At 35.1% G+C, this 22,385-nt stretch overlaps 1 protein-coding gene across 2 annotated transcripts in view; it reads left to right on the top strand.

The window, feature by feature from the left end:
- The window catches only part of C2H8orf34 (chromosome 2 C8orf34 homolog), a 151,914-nt gene that overhangs the window by 81,597 nt on the left and 47,932 nt on the right, over positions 1–22,385 (top strand). For both annotated transcript variants that reach the window (XM_072330249.1, XM_072330248.1), the window contains one exon: positions 18,579–18,714. In XM_072330249.1, the coding sequence (XP_072186350.1) occupies positions 18,579–18,714 (136 nt within the window). The remainder of the gene's footprint in view (positions 1–18,578; positions 18,715–22,385) is intronic.

The raw sequence follows: 22,385 nt of genomic DNA, 5'->3' as shown, positions 1-22,385 counted from the left end.
CTAACTAGATCAGCTTGAAGTTCTGAGGCACTTAATAAGAAGGTCAAATTGTCTTTTCTGTAGAAATGGCATTAAGTCTGATAGCAATGCAGTTCTCATGACTTGCCATAGAACTTTTGATTCCTGCCTCAATTTGGGAGATGTAAGAAATCCTTTATGAAACTGATCCTTGGTTTTCTGAATGTGGGCAAATATACTTTCATGTTCCTAACCCTTCGAAATAGAGGAAACAACATAATTCAACAAGAATGTAGTTTTTGGTTTGTTGTTGTTGTTTTGTGGGTTTTTTTTTTGTTTGTTTGTTTTTTGTTTGTTTTTTTTTTTTTTTTTTTTTTTCTTTTAAATCCTTTTGAGATGTACAGGAAGCATGGAAAGAACAAGCTGAAATTTTGCAAATGTATATTAGGAAAGGAATATATACTGAAGAGTTATCAACAGTTGCTGCTGTGCTTATCACAAATGTCTCTGTCTGTAATGCCTTTTTCAGGGTGATGTCTGGAGTAGTAATCTGGAGATCATTTTCTGAAGTAATCTGAAATATCATAATCTCTGTTGTTGGAAACATATTTATCATTTTTTCTACCTGAAGCTCAAGTATTCTCTATTCACAGAGTAGTCTGTAGTGGTTAAACGTGTATGTATATTACATGTACAGATTCATATATGTTTATTATGCATGTATATAATCCTTTTCGTGACTATGGATTTTTTTTTGCTATTCTTTATTACTGACAGTTCCTGAGATACTGACATGAAGGGCAGGAATGTTCTAAGATTATGAATTTGAAGTCAAGAATTGCAGTTTAAGAACAAGTGTTGTGCCACATTTGTAGTTTGCTGATAATAAAAGCACAGGCTGTTCCCTATGGAAATTAGTATCTGTTCTGTTTCCTGTTCCCTGTGTATCATTAAAAAGGGGGCAGGTATTTTACTCAGTGCAATTTCATTGTAGCATTTTATAATTCACAAGGCCGTATAAGCATTCCTTAAAGAAAAGCAGTGGATATTAGAGTGGACTGAGTAGCAGAGACCTTTTTTTTTTTTTTTTTTTTTTTTTTTTTTTTTTTTTTTTAAAGTTCCAAATAAGACTGAAATGGGAATTGTGAATTTTTCTCTTTCTCTGAAAATGCCCAAGCCCCTCCTGCAGCCTTGTGAAATTGACATTCCTGTCAGTTTCCCTGCTTGTAGTAGCTGTGAAATCGACAAGAATGTCAATTTCACGGAGGAGCCCCATGGGACTGACAAGATCTGTTGCTCAGGGGCAGCTCCTATGCGGATTGTGCAATTACTGACCTGGACCACCTATCTCAGAATTTACAAGCATGGTCTATGTCTGAACTCTGCAATTAGAAGACAGGGGTTGTAATGGCATTTTGATTTCAGTGTGCTGCATGTGAATCTGATCCTTGGTTAGAGCCAGAGCTTCTTTAACCTTCTGGCTTCCATCTCCTTGGAAACACTGATGCTTTGTGCTCTAAGAAGCAAATATTTACTCATAGCAGGTAGGCTTTCTCAGGCTTGTGATAACTAGAGACAAATTCCTTTCAGCAAGAAGCCAGAGTTTCCAGCATCTCAGTGTTTGGGACAAATGTTTGACAAGATTGCCATTGAGTAGGAAAGTAAATCTGTACTAAGTGAAAGTATAGAAAACTTAGTATTTGGAAACCTAGTATATGAAGTATTTTTCAACTCAATGGTATAGTGTTAATGATACTGTATTTTTGAACACAGCTGAAAGGATTAACGTAGATATCTGAATGTCAGTCATACACTGTGTGAAAATATTGATCCCTGAGATACTTCTGATGAACTTCAACTAGAAAAAATGCTATCTTGAGGTATGTTTGGAACAAATAACAGGTAAAACCAAAGTTATTGTTTTTCATTCTCTGCTCAGAATTGCTCTTCCTGAAAGAAGGAGTAAAGATCTGGAATATTGTTCTTATCATCAAATGTCTGAATAGTCCAGACCAGTTGCTTAGCTCTGAAAAATACTTAGTTCTCTTTTCTTCTCTAGAGAGGCATTCCTAACAGTATAACTAACAGTATAGCAAATACCTCTGTGCTTTTGCATATCTTAGCAAGATGGGCTCTTAGCTACAGTTGCTTTGTATGTTCAGATAACAAAATGAGCTGAAATTTGGACAGAGAATGAAGAGTGCATCTACCCCTTAGGCACTGCATCACTCCTTAAATCTGGCTGCCCAATACAAAATAAATGGATCTTGGCTATGAAACTGATATTTTCTTCATGGAATCAGACTGTATAAAAGGGGAAGCTGCTGGGATTTACCAAATGATGTAATAATAGGAAGGGTTCTGCTGGCAAAACTGCGAAAATGAGGAGAAAAACACATCTTTAACTTGTATCTTTGCTACAGGATGCAACTGTGGAAAGTTTTTAGGTTACACTTTCACTCTTAGTGGTGTAACATCTAAGCAATATTTCAAATCACCTTTGTATGAAAATTTCTTATGACTGTGGTGTAGCAGTATTCAAGGATTTGTGTGTTCAGAATCTCACTGGGGGCAACTGGATAGTCAATTAAGTTCTGTTTTGTTTCCCGTTAAACAATCCAGAGCCACATATTTTGTCAGTATGCATCAGAATGCTTATATTGCACCAGCGATTGCAAGTATTGTCAGGGATTATTTATTTAAAAGCATTTGTGTGTATGTTACCAACATCAGTTTTGGGATGTGAAAAACCACAGGTTTGTTTCTCAACTGGTATGTAAATTTAGTGTTGTTACCTTCCAGTGAGTATCTTCCTACATATAAGATTCACTGAAGTATTAGAACATTTGTGCATACTCGTCTTGTTTAGTGAAAATAGGATGCACTTATTTTTTAAAGTAAAAACTTATTTTAAATAAAAACTAACAACAATTGAACTGAGAAGAAAATTTGCTTCCACTTCTCACCTGAAATTCAGTGTTTAAATTTTTCAAATGAGTTTACATCTGCCCTTTGATTAAATTTTGGTGGTCTAGCAATTAGATACAGTTTTGAGAAAGAGAACTTCAAAGGGCTTTCTGTATACATTTCTGTATAAATATTTCATTACTTCTGATACGAAATAGCTGTGATCTATACCATTGCTTCTGAAGTTAATACTGGCTCGAACACTAAACACTTAATCATTGCTTTCTCGCAGTATTTACTAAACCAACCATTTTAGCATCAGCAACATTACCTCCTTCTACAAGGTGAACATGCATAGTGAAATCAAGATTTTTTTTTCTATGTGTAAAGCTAGAAGTTCTACTCACCAGACTTGAGCGCTGCCATCTTTTCAGTTTTTGTCTGTGTAGTTATGGTTCTATGAAAGCATTAAAAACATTGATGAAAAAGTGCCAGTAGGCATGGCATTTTTGTAACCTTTGTGAAAACCTCTCTCAAGAGAATATTAAAGAAGTAGATAGTCAAATGGTGAGGTAAAAAGATGCTGTCATGGAATATAAACTCCTCATGTGGCAAAGGAATAATAGATAAATAAATGTTGTCTGTAGATCTTATTTTTTATGCAGCCTAAGAACGGTAGACTACCTCTGTTAGATTGTAGTGTTTAGTATATTAACATTCACCACTGAGAGATTATACACATTTACAACATTACACAACTATTCAAGCTGGTCAAGACCAAAAACTAGCAAAGAACTGTCTACAGTTTAACAGCATGACAGTGGATGAATGTTGTTGTTGAGAAATATCTGGAAACATCTGAAAAAGAATGGTTTGAACTACTGCTATAGTTTTCAGATTATTCACATGAACAGTTGTGATGAAATGCTTGCAGGCCTATAACAGCTGTGAGTGTAAAAGGAACCAGCTACCTTTGAGCCATGCTATTAGTTCCAAAGGGAAGATTATCTGCACTGCACATCCTGTTCAACTTCTTGCATGTCTCCTTCAGTTGTCCATGTGTGTATCTAGTGAAATACCTCAATCTGGTATAGAGGGTTTCCTTTCTAGTCACCTTAGTCTCAGAGTGGGTCCAGAAGAAGGGAGGGAGATCTGAAAAGTCTGTGAGAGGGAAATGGAGACAGTAATAAACTGAAGTTTCATACACATCAGTTTGATGAAGGAAGGTAAGCAAAATAATTAGTGGGAATTAATTGGTTCCTGTTTTGGTTCTGACAGACTTGCAGCAGATCTTTGGCCGAAGCTGTTACCACCCTCAGCCATCTGTCCTGCACCTTTAATAGATATGGAAGCCCTCAGGGCAGAGACATCTGATCTGCTTGTAAATCTGCTTGTGAATCCCTATTGTTTTCAGGCCAGTGCATTAAGGAGGTCTATTTCTGCCTGGGAAGGCAGCAGTGTTTGTCAGAGGAGGGGAAGATGGTTTAGGCTGGTAGAAAGTCAGACAAGCAGTCTGCCTGAGACTTTGCAAATTTGATATTTTAAGAGCAAAAGCTAATAAAACTGTACTGGCACTGCTGAAATCTGATAAAGATGGAAATGCTTGTTTTATCTGGAGTGTATTTTATCTGTTGGAACTGTTCACAGTCAGATAGTTGCAAAGCTGTGAGTTTAGTATGATGTAAACCAGTAGTTTTCCTCTGTGTAGTTACCCCTAGCACGTTTCTCTCCTCCCAAGTTCTCAGCCACTGGTTTCCTGATTTTCCATGTGCACATGTGATTTTTCTATGGTGTTCATCTTTGATTTTTCATACTACCTTGTCCTAGGAACTTTTAAACCTTCTGACTAATTTCAACAGAATTTGATAGGTTTCATGCATGAAATTTCTCCAAATTTATGAAAATTGGTATATGGATATGAGAATCTCATGAGTATTGCAGATTGATCAGTACTGTGGCTTTGAGTCATTGAATGCACCTGCTCTCTCACTCAAGGAATTTGGGACAAGCTGATTAACAGGAAGAGAGGGAAGGTGGTCAAAAAGTGGGGTTATTGCTAGGGGAAAGGTAGTATAGGAAACACAGAAGGTAACATCTGAAATCAGTGTGAAAGGATTACTGGAATGTACTACAAAGCTGTAGGAAGTCATTCATTACATTTGGTGCTTATAGAATAACTATCTGAACTATTTGTTTGTTTGTGTTTGCTTCCCTGACCAGAAAGAATTCTAATTTTATTTTCTTTTGCAATGTGTGTTTCTATAGCTTAACATGAGATGAAATGCAACTTTAGATTTAATACCTGCAAGATGAATACAATTTTAAATCCTTTAGACACCAAATAATATGACAAATAATGAATAGCATGACAAAATGCAAACTCTTGTTGCTTATTCTTGAAGACAGTTGATTGAGCCTGTATTAAAAGCCTTTTACTTAATGTATGGGAGATTGGTAATCACAGCCTGAACCTCTGATTAATCAGCTGAGGCAAGTATGGGGTCAGCTGTGGGAGCACAGGTGAGAGTAATTCAGCTGTGCTCCCGGAAGAGGTGGAGCTTGACTCCACCCCCTCTGAGACCTCATTTAAGGGCTGACTCCCACTGAGGCAGCATCTCTTGGAGATCGCTTGCCAGTGAGGACTGCCCCAGCTTCTTCAGCCAAGGCACCACCACTGGTGAGTTTTCCTTTACTTATTCCTTCTGTACATTTGCTACCATCTGTATATTAACCAAATGCACTTACACAGCCGTTGCTTAATAGTGTTTTGCACTTGAAGGAATACTGAGTTATAGAAAAAAACCTACATGGAATAATTTTTTTTAAATGATTGTAGTTGGTGCAAGGCCAAAATGATGGAGAAAGAATAAACAGAGAGAAGAAATGACAGATGGAAGTAAAAGGCCATTTTTAGTGAAGTAGACACGTGCTTCTTCAGAAAGGTAACTCAAAATAAGATTTGGTATGCCTTGATGCAGTAAGTGAGAGAGATTGAAAACATAAAAGTAATGAAAGTGTTTTGAAACAACTGTTCAGCACATCTACAATTTTAAATATTGCATCTGTCTACCTTGTTTTCTGTCTCAACAAATTACATGACAAAGCATTCACCACATGGAATTCTGTATACAGCAGTAACTGCCTTGACTACTCTGCAGACAAAAGATTTCTTTCTTTGTTTCTTTTTCTTTTGTTATTTTACAGCATACGTGTAGCAATTTTGAGCAGATCAGGCAGCTCATTAGCCATGGCAGGGATTCAGAGTTATTATGCCTCAAACTACCTGGAGTTTGCAAGTTTAATGTTAGCTTAGACTTACTTAGACTTAGAGTTATAGTAGAAACTGCAGTCTACCTGTTGACTTCAGAAGAAGGACTACGACCTTCTCTTCTTGAGTTTTCTTTTAATGACTTCACGTAGAAGTATTTCTTTATATATAAGTGTAATCACTGTTAATTCTATTATCTGTAAGACTACAGAGGAGATGGTGGTGGAGGGAAAGACTGTGGATAAGAGAAACAGAAATAACAGAATTCAGGATATGAGAAATACAAAACCAAAAGTGAGATTTTTCTAAGAAGATTAATCAAAGGAAAAATCTGTTTATAGCATCATACTAAAAGCATGCTGAAAATAAAATAAAAAGAACTGAAAGGAGGGAGGATGTCAGCTTAAGAATGTGTTTCTAATGCCATAAGCGGCAAATAGATGCTTCGTGTAATTGGTGATGGCTGGGATGGTGAGGGAGAAACAACTGCATTAAGAGCACTTTGAGGCCTGCAGGGCTATAGGTAGTATGAACTGATATTGGAAACTAGTGCTTGTTGTTGTTTGGTTTTGATTTGTTTTGTGTTGTTTTTCTTCTGCACGTGGTGCTGTTGGTTTAAGCTTAATATCTCCATGGAACATCTTAATCTTATACACGTTTGCCTTGGAGCTATAAAAGTTTGGACAATTTTTATCTTTCAGCTTGATAATAATAGAAACAGTATCCTTTTGCATAAGCAACCTTTTCCAAAGCAAAAGGTATTAAAACAACTGCTAAAAGTCATTTCAGATATCTACCTAATATATCCTCAAATAGGTTATTGCCTCTAGTGCTTCACCTGCGCTTTCCAAGGAAACTAAAACTGATATTTCATGCTGACAAAGCTATACAGTTGTTTCCATTGAAGTTCCTTTATTAAGTCCTGTGACTTCAACAAATTATATGAGAAGTAATGGATGATTAACTGGTTTTATGTCTCTGGGCACTGAATTGAAAACATGCTAAGTTATATTTTCATATCAGCTATTCTCAATGCCTCTTTAAACCAATCCATGTCTGAGCAAAAATATATATATTTTAAAAAAAAAAAAAAAAAAGATGGAGAGTATAAGTCTGGGTAGGTCCAATTATTGCAGCAATAGAACAGAGAGAAGATGAAAACAGTTGAGCTCTCTCACCCTCCTCATTGTGAGCCACACAAGTACTACAGTGAAAATTTTGGAACAGTGAGCTGAACAGGAAGAACACTTAAAAGAGTTAAATCCCGCCTTCACTGCAGTGAAATATGAGTTTGGACACTGATGTGTATAAAGAAAAGATATTACTGGGAGGGAATATGAAGAGGGATGATGAGTCACCTTTGGAAGAACGTGTAAAAATAAGGATGGAAACGATTAGCAGAATATTGAGAGAGTGAGCATCTGAAATCAAAATGGACATTTAATAGGATATGTATGTGTATACGTGAGGGAAAATGCATGAAGTTTTTACGTTCCTGGTCCTAACAGTGGGGGTTACAATGTGCATTTGTGACAGGAGGAGGAGTTCTGAACAAGAATAGATCACATTTATTAGTTTACTGTTTTCTGGGTAACACTGATACAGTCCAAGTTTCTTAAAGAAGTATTCTACCTTTGAAATATCCAATAATGGATAAGGAATAAAGTAGCAATGGAGAGAATTATAGTTATTCCTTTGCTTTTAATTCTCTTCAGAGAAGATGTACAGACCTGGAAATAATTAAATATAAATAAGTATGCAAATAATAGAATTTTTTTGTTTTGATTTTTAATCAGTTGCAAAGAAAGACAAATCCAGTTGTGGCTTCAAAAAGGTCTGTCCCCTTATTTTATTAAAAACAGAAGTTATAAAAAGATTTTTTCTTTTCAGTTCAGTCAGAAAGAAAACTTGAAAATATGTTGTAAATAGAACAAGAAGAATATAAAAATGTTCTTAAATGTGTAGTTCACAATAAAAGCATGATAGTCACAGACTTATTCTGTCCAAGAAAGATAACATACTTGTTTTATTTTTATTTTTTTGTCTGGAACATTCCAGCCTTAATGCAGAATTTTTAAGTGTTGTTGACATTTGAACATTCCTATTTTTGCAACTGTAATTAGTGGCATTCATTCACCAAACTAATGCTGCAGTTCCTCAGTCATGTCTCTTCTGATGTAAAATTTCATCTTCAAGGCTATTCAGAGAGGTAGCATACTCTTCAATACACTGTAAAAAGTAACTGCGGTGTTATATCCATTATATGTTTACTGCTACTGTTTATAAACCATTATTAGCAATCAAGATTTATGACTTTTATAAAATGAAAATATATGATTACTATTTTTGTTCTTGTACATAATTGTTTGTCTAACTATACTCAACTGAAAACATGAAACTTTGAGATGGAGAAGAAACATAGCAGCCATGTACCAGCTTTACAGTTTTTATATTTTTCTCATTACTGGTAGATTTCTGAACACTTGAAGGCAAGACAGCTAGTTTATTCTGTAAAAGGTTACCCAGATGGGTGGTGTATGTCCTGCACCTGGCTTACAGAGAAGCTACCGCATTCAGTGCACTCAAGTAGTCCCCCTACACAGCACAGAATAGCAACAGTTACTGAATGCACAGCCCCTTTTGCAAGAGCCTTCATTTCTCTCCTACACATACTGAATATATTCATACCTAATTTACTTATGGAATTGTTTCCTCTTGTTCACCTGTTATCTCTCTAAAAGTTTACACCAGCACATTGCAACTGACTGTTTTTTCTTGAAGTATGGGTTACTGTATGTTTTATTTTGGATATTGAAAAGCTGACTGAGTGGTTGCCCTTTTATATACACAAAATAACTTTATGCATCATTTTGTTTATATTTGTGATTTTCAGTCAGTGTACATATGACTGTAGGCAAATGTTAATGTCTGGAGAGAGAATTCCTCAGAATGTCAAGATTTAATTATTGAATCACTATCACCTAAATGCAGAAATACTATAAGTAATGCCTGAGACGAAAAGACTTGGCAGGGTGGCTGACAATGCTTTGCAGACTCTTTTTCCCATTTGACTGTACAGGGAGATGTATCTTTTCAGGGGATGTTGTCAAATGTGATTAATGTCCTTAGAGGGAGAAAAGAGTCTTTTGATGTTTTCGAGTATTTCCGAGAGAAGTTTATATTTCTGCTGTTTTTCTGTAAATGAAGAACAACTGGATTATGTCAGTCACAAATATTAAGGCTAAATGTATCATTTATAATAAATATTAAAATAGTGGGGGTTTTTTATGAACACTTGTGTTATTCAAAAGAAAGTATATTTGCTTTGTGAACTTTGTTTAGATGGCTTTATATTTATGAGAGGCAAAATGTTGTTAATGTGTAGCATCAGACCGCTAGTTCTTCTTTAAATATTAACTAACTATTGATCTGTTTAGAAGTGTTGGTGAGGAATATCAGATAACATGCTTGCGTAAGCAGGCACAGCTCTTCTGTGAGAACTACCAAATTCTATAAACAGAGAAATCATGCCACCATTGCATTAGGATTTTTTGATAAATTTTTATATAGGATTTGTTATATAAATTTGGTTTGTCCCTATCGGACATCACTTCTAACTTCTAAATGAGCAATACTGAATCACAGAATAATTTAGCAATATTTGTTGTTATATTGGATTGTCATGTAGATGAATGATTCACAACTATCTAGATGATACCTGAAGTGACATTAATCATTAAGATGGAAGCTTTTCGTTGCTGTGATGAGAAATTATGGTAACTGCTATGGGTATTTGCTCAGGGTACTTGTTGAAAGCATTGTGAGAAAGCTTGCAGACTAAGAAAAGCTATTGTCAAGGTGATAGGGAATAGTGGGAGATTTTGATAACTGAGGGAGTTTCTGGCTCAAGAATGTTTCAAGGTAACATTATATGAGGCTTACTCATCTGGTAGCATACACAGTTAATCAAGAATGTTATTCACAGGCTGAATAAAAGGATTTCTGTGGACTTGCTGAAGTGTTATTGGGTGTTTAAAAGTGTTTTAAAAGTGTTTTTGGGGACCTGAAGAAATGTTGCCTTTGAAGAAATACAATTGAATTGATATAACCTCATTTTGTGGATGACCATGTGTAGCTGTATTCTATTTTAACAACAGTATATGTAGTAATGAAGCAGATAAATAAGGAGTTTTTGATAATTTGATTCATAGATGACTTCCATCATTTCTGATAACTTTCAAAGTTAAATACCTAGTGTACCTAGTGCAAAATACCTCTTGCACCTTATGGTACAGCTCTAAGAAATGGGCTGAACTTAAATGATTGTGGACAAACAAGATTCAAGGAGGAACAACCATATTTGTGGGAATGGTAGAAAAAGGAGGAATGGTGGAAATGGGACATTCTTTGTCATTGGAAACAACCTACTGGATTACCAAATGGTGTGTCCTTAGTACCTGCTGGTTAACATCTTGGAGATTTACCTCATTCATCCATCACTTGAGCTAACAATATTTCAGGGCCAGGGAACTGCATTTGTATGCTTGAAAACTGTGGCTCTTTTATGTTGTCCTGATTTTTCATCTGATACGATCCTACATGTTTTCCTTTTGTTTGAAATAGATCTCTTCATTGTACATTGTTGAAGTTGCTTTCAGGGTTTTATAACTATTATTTTCTCTCTTATTTCTGGTACTGTTCACACTGAAAGTTTGATCTCATTTTATCTGTAGGTTATCTATCAGTCAAACTGATATCACTCTTAAGAACTTAGCACAAGTGGTTCTTTCTGAGAAGGAAAATGTGTTGAATTAGTCATTTGTCTTCTGTGATAAAATATACTCTTTTCTGCTGTCCCCTTCAATACTTCCTGGGGTTTGTTTCCTTCATCCTTGGTTGTTTTTGTTAGTTTGTTTTGTTTTATTTATTTTTTATTTTTTTTACAGTTCTTTGATATTTACATTTACTCTCTGATGTTGAACTGGCATTTCATTGTGGAATCTCTGCCTCATTCTCAATTTAAAAAGTAACTCTGAATAAATAACTTGCAGTTTTTATACTCTGCAGGGGGTACCTGGCGACCAGGTGATATGTCTCACGTTCTGTTCCACTGCTGACTACTCTAGAGTTACCTGTTAGATCCATTGGAATTTCACAGCTTTTCTATTAAGCAATGATAAAACCCAAAGGACTGCATTTTGCAGTAATTTTGATAAGTTTTCAGAGTTTCAGAGTTTTTGGAGTCATTGGCAAATTTAGCTTGAATTAATTGGTGCAATGATTATTTAACTTAGTATGTTTTGAGAAGCAGAGTTGTCAGGTGAGACTGTCTGATCTGTTTACATGATGTCTTTACAGTTTTGAGATGAGGTAGTCTGCACAAATGTGTGGTTCTAATACAGATCCTGGAGAGAACATAGTACTGAGTAAAAAGAAATTCAACTCTTACAATCTATGCGATAGTGAGTTTAAGTTAATTACATGAATTATCACATTGTAGTTACTGATCCATTATTTACACAATAATCTTGTACTGCAGTATTCAGTGAAAGTGTAGCGATCACATATATAATATGTACTACATTTATAGTTGTTTTTCACTTGAGACAGCTTTCTTTCCTGTGTAATTGTTCAAGCATTGCAGGAAATCCAAAAGCTGCCTAATTTTCTTTTATCCAAACCAAACACAAGAGCAAACATAACCCAACAGTTTGCTGACCCGGAAGATTGTACAAAACAGATTTCTAACAACTAAGCAGTACTTACACAACACTCCAAACAACACAGGCTTTTTAGTAACTAAAAGTTTTGTTTTGTTTCAGAAAAGCTTATATTCCTCTTCAGTAAAAAAATAAACAGAATAGGAGGCTGTATGGTTTACTTGGAACTATATTGCCTGGGTAATCTATAGGCTGTGTGGGATACTTTTGACATACCTGCTAGTTTGCCTGACCCAGCTGGGGAGATAAAATTGTATTTAAAAATTTTATTCTGCCTTCTCGTGAAAGACATCAGTGGTATGACTTTAATCAGCCTGTGAGGAAGAGCATGCACTGTCAGCTGTGATGCCACTGGTATGTTGATGGTATCCAGCTCAGTGTCTGCTTTCCTGAGTATATACAGTGTGGTCTTCCAGATGTCCCACTGTCTGGCCAAAATACAGATTGTGATGGAAAACAGACAGTCATGTCTCAGGACAAAGCAGAGCTGATGTGAGCTGATAGAGGGATGAAGCTAGAAGAAATAGAGCTTCAGATATTGGCTCCCATCTTAAAGTCATTCTTATCTTTAATTCCCTGGTCGCAGAGGTAATAAGGATGGCATTTGTCCCTTTGCAGATCAGGAAAAGTTTGAAGATCAATATCAAAGATCTGCAGTTTATTTCTTCTGGCTTGTTATCTGACCTCTTGGTCATTATCATAGAGTTATTGACATATCTGCCTCAGCAAGAACTATGCTGTCTTTGTCAGTTTCTGTCTTCGTGACCATACTCTGAAAGACAAGTATGGTGTTTGAATGCATTTGGAATTCAATCATCTTAATTTGAAAAACATGAAAGAAAATATGGAAATGGAAATAATTCCATTGCAGTAATCCTTGTGCTAGATAGGCTTATGAAAGAAAGCATACAAATGATGCAAGACTGACACTTGAGAAATGCTTGTGCTCCTATTTCTTTTAAAATTAAGCTGTTGGAGGGTCAAGTATTACTGGAAATGTTTGGCATAAGATTATTTGTAATTTTTATTCTTTGCCACAACTTCCATTTTAATAAAAGGTGAATTTCCACTGGCCTCTTGACAAGCCAGCTAAGATTAATGCTGCCGAGGGGCTGGTAGAGTAAACTAAATGGATGCAAATAGATGTGAATGTAGCCCTTACTGTGAAAACTGATTCATACAAAATTAAGCTGTTCTTTAACATCTTTTCTGGTTGGAAAATCCCTGTTGATGCTTTAGCTTTAGTGAGCTATACTGTCAAATAAGTTATTCTTTATCTTAAAACATTTTTGTAAAAAATCACACAGACATCAAATTTATCAGTTTAATTCAAAATAGATTGAATGAAGGGACATGTAAATGACAGCGTTATGTGAAATTCAATATTTTGGCAATATTTTAAGGAACATCTGTAGTACATTAACCAAACATGCTAGAAAAACATTATGGCTGACTACTCTTTGCTAGAAAGTAAAAACCAAACAAATTAAAAACAAAATGGGACCTCTTAAATAAGCACTTCTTTCTTAGGTCCTGATATTTTAAACAGATTTTAAAAATACTTACTGATTTAAATGTGTCTTGTTTTATTTCTGTGAAAAAAGCTTTGTTGGTTTTCTTTAAGAATGCAGATTTTGAACGCGATCTGAATTGCGTATTCAAATAAACATAGTGGTTGCATAAATCATGTCAGAAATGGAACTGATTAGAAATATTGATCAAAATTTCCTTTCAAATAAAGTTGTCATACTTTAAGCTGAAGTGGAAAAAAAGGAAAGTTTGCAGAGGAGTAATGCTGAAAAAGTTTTTTTGATGCCATTTGTCTTTCAAAGTTTCTGGTTATTTTGTGGGTTTTCTCATTGTGAATTATTGCTTTGTAAATTATACTATTGTACAAATACTACAGTTGCAGTAATGCATTATGGAATGCAACATAATAAATGAAATATTCTAATTTTTCTTTTACTGGAAACATCAAAATACTTAATATATTCTGATTAATAGTTTATTCCTTTTATTGTAAAAACAAAGCATTGAATGAAATTACTTAGATGACAGTTTGTGCCAAAACACTGCAGATCACTGTTGTATTAGTGTTTCTTAAGTAGAGGTTGGCTATTTGAAGATATTATTTGTGCTTCTAGATTGTTTTGCCTGGGATTCTTATTATGGCATAAGTGAGCACGATGCAAGTTCTTTTCAATTGTTGTTATGGACTTAGTCTCATGTGATTTAAATGACCATAATGTTGCAACCAATCAGTTGTTTGGGCCATTGGGAGACACAAGACTTGTTCTCTAAAGTTAATGTACCTGATATTGCGTTAGAGGCTGAAGCCTGGACTCGTGATTGTAAAAATCTTAATCCCCTCAGGCAGTATTCCTTCAGTCTGGCCTGCCAGCAGTTTTCTGTTGTAAACAGATAGTCTTTCATGTGGATAAAGGGAGAGTAAGTATGAGATGGAGTCTGTGCTCCAGTTCTTGGTGCAGTTGTCTAACATAGTGAAGTGTGCTCTGGTGAATACTGAAGAACTTAATCAGAAAAGGCTACCTGCTTTGCTAATTCTAGTCCCAGTTTAAAATAGAAATATTGAGAAACTGAAGAAAGATTTCTGTTTTTCTTGCTGATTAAAAGTGAGAACTTCAATTGTGAATCCATTTTCTAAGTGTATACAAATAGTGCTACTTGCTACAGTCCTAGGTTGATTTTTGTTGTTGTTTTTTGACTGTGGGGTAGAATTCTACAGAACTGGAATGATACATGTAGAGATGGAGATGCAGATTCAGGGATGTGCAAAATCAGGTTTCAATTGTTTTTGTCTGCTGTGTATCTAACAGTGGAAGCACAAGCAACAGGAAAATTTCTTGCTATCTTTAGATGCCAGGGGTCTGGATTTGGTGACATTACAATATTTTGAAGGTGTTAATGGGAAAAACATATTATAATGAACTGTGTTGCCAACTTCATAACCTCAAAGTCATAGAAAAATAAGAGAAAAAAGAATAAGAGAAAAAAAAAATGAAATGTCCTATATCTAATGTATTGTGAAAGATAACTCCAGTTTTGCTTTGGTTGAAGTAAATGATTAAATAAAGTTTCAGGAGTGGTGCATAAGGGCTTCTAGATTAATGGTTCCTTTTTGTCTTGAAGCTTAAATCCTGAATGTTCCAGTAATTCATTGGAATTAAGGTAGGATCTGGAGGGGCCCTGTTGATGTTGCTAAGAAAAATTATCTAAAGCAGAGATGAGTGGTTAGCATAATAAGAAACATATAAGTATGACATACAGAGCAGCAGAAATGCCTGAAAAGTAAGCAGAACTGCTATATGAAGTCGGTTTTTTATTTTACTTCATTTTTTCCTAAGAGTACCAGAGCATATTGGTCCTGTGCTTTAGTCAACAATCTGTGACAAATCAGTGTTATCTACAGGAAATAATACATCAATGTCTATCCTGATGGAAGGATACTGACTTCAGAAATTCATTGCTTCGGAGAAAGAGCTTTCATTTTAATGGTGTATCAGAATTGACTGGAGGCCTGCAAGAACATAAATTAAGATTCATTATAATGTTTAATCCCACATGAAAATATTTATTGGCTTTCTTAGCATTAGACCAAACAGAAAAACTCTGAGCAGTCATAATCTCGGTAATGATAAACCAGGGCCTTTTACAGCTTTGTACCTTCCTATGTTATGCTTTGCAATGGAGAGAGGAGGCAAAAATGACAGTATCATATCAAAAAATGTAGAACAGATCCTGAGTTTGTGAACCTTCTTTGGAAGTGAACTGTCACCATATTTAGAAGTTTTTCATAAGATCAGCTCTGTCCCTACTGTGAATGGTGTGAGAGCCATTCAGAAGCCTGTGAAATATTTTCACACCTCATCCCGAGACATTAAACAATACTGCACAGATTCAAGAACATTATTCTAGAGTATCAAATATTCTAGAATATCAGTTCCCCTTTCTCTGTCCCCTGCCCCTCCTCCTCCTCATAACAGGAACTAAATAATTACAAACAACATCTTCTTTAAATACAGTCAACCAATTACTGGGATATGTTCTTGTTTAGCTGAAATAGATACCTTTTCCCTTTCCTTTTCCTGATGAAACGTCTATAAAACTTCACAAAGAATTTATCTTAGTGCAGCATTATTAATAATATGGAAAACATCTGTTCCTGTGCTTTATTACACTTGTGATTCTTATCTCACTTTTAAGTATTTTCTTGTACTGTTGTTATGGTAATATATTAAGCTATATAGGTGCTTTTTCGGTTGTTGGTTGGCTGGGTTTTTTTTAATCATATAGGACGTTCTTAATGAAAATTTTTATAGGATGCGTATACATAGGAATGACATTAAATGGAAGGAATACAGTGCACAGTCATGCATTAAGACAACACATTTTTATTAGCACAAGTGAGATTCTATCCTTATCCTATTCTTTCTTTCATTTACTTGAACTTCTAGCCTATCACTGTAAAAATATAGATGCTAATTTTCTAAAGATTTGAGAGGTTTAACAGTATTCCTGTCCTTTCTCACAGAAGCAGTCATCAACTTAGCTTTCTTTTTCTCTTTTTCTCAGTGAATTATCTCACTGCTCCTCAACAAAATTACTGAACCACTCAGCTTTATCGTCACTAGTTGGTCTAGCAAAAAATACATTGAAAGAGAAAAGATTCAGGGTTCTAGGCCCTGTAATTGAATTGACTTCTCAAATGAAATCTTTTTTTTTTTTTTTTTTGCTAAGATTGATTTATTAGCGTGTCCTTGTATATATTAGCACATGCTGGTAAATACCAGTTCTGCATAAAATTCTACCAATTCTACAGCTATAGGTACATCATGTATAGGTACAACAGCCTACATCACTTCTCCACTGAAACACTCTTAGTTATTAATCAAACAGGGAACAGCTGAAAACCCCATTTTAGGAAACCACATCTGTTCAAGCGGGGAAAATATAAGGCATGTGCTTCAATTTCATTTAAACTGTAATCCATCCAGTGGTTTACATCTATTAAAAAATATAGAACTTTTCACACCTCTTTAAAACACAATTTAACATTATTTATTTTAATACATAGTATGTTCCAAATGCGTAATGCCTTCTCTGCAATGCCTCATAGGTGATTGATTTTATAACTCTTATAATCATGTATCCTTCCAAGTCCTTTGAATTAGTTTGTATATTAACTACAGATCACATTTAAAGGAAAAGTTGTGGAAATGGTGTAAACTGATGACAGAATTACTGAAACTGTCTATACCAGTAAGACAAGGAGGAGGGAGGGTTTTTTAAGCACTGAAATAAAACATTGCAGGTATGAAGACTTAGTTACAAGACTTTGGTGTCAAGAAATTCATTTGATTTTAGTCTTGATGTGCTTTTATTCTCAGCACATTTGATGGATCTTGTTTATTGAAATGGATGTCTCCCAAAAAGAGTATGATTAATATGGCATTTTCCTGCCAATCTATCTAGTACTCCACTGTGTATATGTAATGACTACTTCTGTAATTTAAATTCCAGTTGCACCTGTATAGCTTCTGATTTTACAATTCTTCGTGACCTTTTACTGTCTGATTGCACAACTGACAGTCCACCTTTACATGCTTACTGCTTCACTTGGGTCATTTAATGTCTGGTTTCTTTTGTAGATATAAGTATATGAAAATATATGTACATATATTATCTGAAAGACATTTTAATTAGATGATAACATGTTCTATAAAATGCAAACCACAAGCCTCAGTCAGAACATGAAATGGTTGGTGCCCATTCAATAGTTGCTAGTTAGCACTCCGTTTACTTTTCTGATAGAACCAATGGAATTATAAACAACTTGAAATTGTACTTTATGGATACACATAATGTGCTTATTTTATATGTTAGTTAAAAAAAGAAAAAAAAAAAGCAAGTCAGGTTAAGGATGTCCTGACTTTAATGCGGGAGATTTTGTTTACATTCTATCAGCCGCAGTATTCCAGTGTAATCTGGGAAAAATGGTTCTCCAAGAGCCTCAGCTCTCTTCCTGCAAAGTGGGAGTGATTTTGCAGCAGTATAAAATCCAATTATGATTATTAGTTGCTCATGTATTACGGTGATGTGATAGGTATAGGTGTGCTCATTATGGTTCCTTTGGTGTGATATACCTAGCTGTTTCACATATTTGGGGCTCAGTGGAACATTTTTGTTTTAGCAACACTGTTTCTTTGCCAACTATTGGATAATAAAGCAACAGCAAAAACTCAGAGGAGGACTATATATCAGCCTATATCAGTACTCAAAAAAAGGACCATATATTCAAAAAAAGTGAATTTTCTCTTTGTAATGGAGCCCTACATGGAATTGAGATACTGGTCAGCATTTCTTGACAAATGGCAAGTGTGTTTGCTAGTTTTTATAGATGAATTGGAGAAATAAAGATGAAAGAATAGGCAGCACTGTCCGAAGTGGAAATACTACTGAATATTTTTGACGGAACCCTTTGTGTAAAGATGCTGATATATATATATAAATAAAAACTATCTCAAGTGTTGTTTTTTTTTGTTTGTTTGTTTTTCTTAATATTATTCAAGTAACTGTGTGATTATTTTTTTTTTCCTAACTTTTAGTGATCCTGTAGGACTGAATAAATTTTGCATGAGCAGAATTATTAAGTATTGCTACAAAAATTAATACTATATTCACCTAGTCATTCTGTTTTCTTGCAGAGGATCTTGATGACCTAAGAATGGAAGGAGTAACAAGTCTGATGTCTTCTGGGAGCAAATTCAATCAAAGTAGAAGTGCTCATCCTGCTGAACCCCAAGCAAAGGTCACATTGAATATCTGTGCAAGATGTGCCAGGTAAAAATCAAAACCACGCAGAGCTACTGAATACATTCTTTTCCCCAAGTTTTTGGATATGTATTGTGCTTTGTTTGCTTTGTTTTTGGCCAGATGATGACCTCTCCTGTACTAAGTTTTTTTTGTTGTTGTTGTTTTGTTGTTGTTTTGTTTTTTTTTTTAAAAAAAAAAAAAGAAAAGAAATTACTTGGTACTTGGCTACTAGCTACCTTATGACCTCTGGCATCTGGGTTGTGCAACTTAACATTTATGCTTGATATGTCACGTCAACAATGAATCAAAGAGTGTAGTTAGTCTTAGGCCTTACTTCACAGCTTGAAACTATTTTAAGCCTTTCTGTCTCTGAATTTCATTAGTTATTTGAGCTTCTGTGGTTTTTCAGGAGATGAATCAGGGAATTTAAAGGTTCAAATCCAATTTGAAAAGCACCTGTATAAATGGAGATTTAGTTGCACAGGTGCAGTCCAGGACTTCAAATAACTGCTTCTTAGCACTTTATAATCTCATCCTGTTTTACCTCTGAGAAATAATTTAATCGGGTTGAACCCCTTTTGATTTTGACAGCTGGAAATAATTCTTGCATTTACAGTATGGGGACCAAATAAACAGTTTGGTGATCCTGTAGCCAAGTCAACTTGAGAATGCAACACTAACAGAAGCCCCTTAAATTTCCTAGATGCATTCTTCTGTGTAGACAAAAGCTCATTTGGAGAAAGGATTTAAGCCTGTTTAAATGACAAAACTAGCCTTCTCACCCTTCTGTTAATGGTTCAGATTAACAAGAACAATACAGAGGCATGCCAATTTTATCTGCTTGCTTTGCCAATGGCTGCTCCATTGTATAGTTTGAGAGGGGATTAGCCGCTTGTAAATAAAAAGCAACCCGTGGTGAAATTAAGTCAAAAGTTTGGCCATATGCCACCCTACATTTCTATTCCTCTCTCCCCTCCTTCCCTCCGTTTTTCTTGTAAGTTACTACTTTTTTAAAGGCACTTATGTAGAAAGAGGAGCTCTGAAACGTTTTCTGATGCTCTGGGAGTATAGCTATAGGCATACTGAGTATCTGCACAGTAGCATTTCCTCGGCACGGTCCTGGGGCCTCAACCTTCATTTCCAGCACTGACAGAGCAGCAGAAGCTAAGGGCTGTTAGAGTCCAGGCAGTTTTACTGTTAGAAGCACAGCTACGTGCTTTAAGAATAGAGCAAACATGCTAGACCTGAGATTCTTCCCAATTCACTGGGGAAAAAAAAAAAAAAAAAGTCATATGTTATAATTCATTTCCAAACAACTAGCTACATGAAAACATGACATCTTTTTTTAACTTGCATCAGTTGTCCATGAATTATCATGCAGAAAGGTAAGGAAATGGAAATGTTAATTTTTCTCCACGATCTCTTAGAACTTAAAAGACTATAATTTATAAGAACTATATAAGTTTTTTATTGATTAATATGAAGCTTAATTAAATTTTTAATTCCCTGAAATAGCCACTAACAGCAGGTGCCAAGATGCAATATATCCTCTCAGTTCTGCACATCAGGGAGCATGTGACTCAGATCTTGGGCCAGTCTTAGCAACCTTCTCTATTGTTATATTGTCCTTTAACTGACTGCACTACATGATGCTGTGGTCTGAAATGTGAATTGCAAGAGAAAGATCTCACAAAACACTCTTTTCTCACTTCACTTTGATGATCAGAGAATGCAAAGCAGTACTTTATGTCACCTGTAGACCCTTAAGTCACTCTCTACCCTATTTAATAATGTCAGGGAGGAACTTGATACTTACTTGACTGGTTCTTTTTTCTCTTCTGGTTGCAGTTCAACAATTTCTTTAAACTTCTGATAGACTAAAAAATAGATCATCTTCTCAGTAGAACAAGGCTTAAAATAGAGCTGTGTATTGGTTTTGTATTCAGTTGTGGTGAAGCTTCATGATGAACAAATCTATTGATTTTTATTTTTATTTTTTTGAGCATTCATTCTTTCTTACTCAGTTTGAGAACACCTGTCCACTCTTCCTCAAGACAGAGTTCTCACTGCTGTTAGCTCTGTTTCTTCAGTTTCTTCATACTGAATTTGCCAAATGACTTCTAGCAGCAGCTATATGTTCTTTTCCAGTTTCTTTCCATGAGCTATTCTCTTTGTTATTACTCAGTGATATAGTCACTGAAAATAACACGTCAGAAAGTCAACGTCTGAGCACTTGGATCATCTCTATGAAGGTTCCTCAGTATTGGCATTTATCTCTATTGTTATGTGAAAGCCCAGTACTTATTTTATGGTCATAATACAGAATTGTACTGCATTTATTTATTTTATTAATGTTAGTTTCATTCTTACAAATCCTCTAAGTAGTCTCATATGCTATTCGTAAATTCTTTTGGCCTTCATTGTAAGCACATTTGAATAAAGTTGAAAAAGTAGTTGGTGTAAGTTATTGTTATACGTACTTTAAGCTAAAATTAAACACTTGTTTTTCCACTTAATTTTATCCACTTTTTTTCATTAAAGAAACTGATTTGAAATGAGTGGACCTATTAATAGCAGTGGGTATTCTGTAGCTAATGAGACCTGTCAAAACAGATTACCAAGTCATGTTTACTGCAGGTATTTTGTCTGTCAGTAGGAAGAATATGACTTTTCACCTCAAAGTTGATTAACTGAGTTGCAAATGGTAGAAAACATGCATCTTAGTTCAGAGAAAAGTTTAATTTTACTCTTATGTATACATAATCCTTGCTCTATCAAATTACTGTATTTTTTTTAATGTTCCTCCTTGATTTCATTGCACAGTCACATTATCTCCTATGTACATCCTACAGAAGCTTCATGAACATTTTGTGGCTTTTCTGAGAGGGATTTCCTATGCAGTGTTTGACACAGTGTTACTGATAGTCCTTCAGAAAGAATGCCAAATGGGAGTGCCTATATGTAAGAGTTATAAATCTTATTTGTTACAAAGTAAATTAAATGCATTTTACATTTTAGGGACCACTTGGAATGCTTCTGAGATTGCAAATGGTAAAACATCCTCTGTCGCTTTAAGTTTCCTAAAGCGTTAAATCATCAAGAACTGTGAGACATGACACTAAAAATGGACAAAAGTAGAAATACTTTTTTTTTTTTCTTTTTTTAAAACAAGTTTTTTAGAAACTGACATCTAAACATGAATGCTGATAATTTCACCAAGCATCTTGAAGAAAAACAGATGGAGTTGTCACAGCCCAAGTCAGCAATTTTAATAAAACGTGTTTTTCGCCCATCTAGGAGATGAGGGGAATCCTTTCAAGCTATCACACCATGCTATTTTTTATAGCTTATGATTTAAAAAATGAAAGAGGAAAAAAGCCAGCACAAAACCTCTGAGAAAAAGGATAGTAAAAGTAGGCATTAATTCTTCTGGAGTATAAATAGGTTTGTAGGCTGTAATATAGCTGAAAGAAACAGAGAGCTTTCTGTTTTCTTTATAGATGTTTCACAAACGGTGAGCAAAATGCAGATGGATAACAGCTTTAAGAGGGTTTTCAAATGGGAAAGTAGCTACAGAACAATGTTATTCCCATAGCTGCTCTTGAACTGCATCATGTGTTAAGCAGCATATTAAGTCATCTAAATAAAAGGGTGACATCATTCACAAGGTAGAACAAAGCAAGATTTGTAGATACACA

This window comes from Excalfactoria chinensis, chromosome 2 (genome assembly GCF_039878825.1).
Source record: "Excalfactoria chinensis isolate bCotChi1 chromosome 2, bCotChi1.hap2, whole genome shotgun sequence".
NCBI lineage: Eukaryota > Metazoa > Chordata > Aves > Galliformes > Phasianidae > Excalfactoria > Excalfactoria chinensis.
The sequence above is the reverse complement of the archived record's forward strand: the minus strand, read 5'-3'. Positions and strand labels throughout refer to the sequence as shown.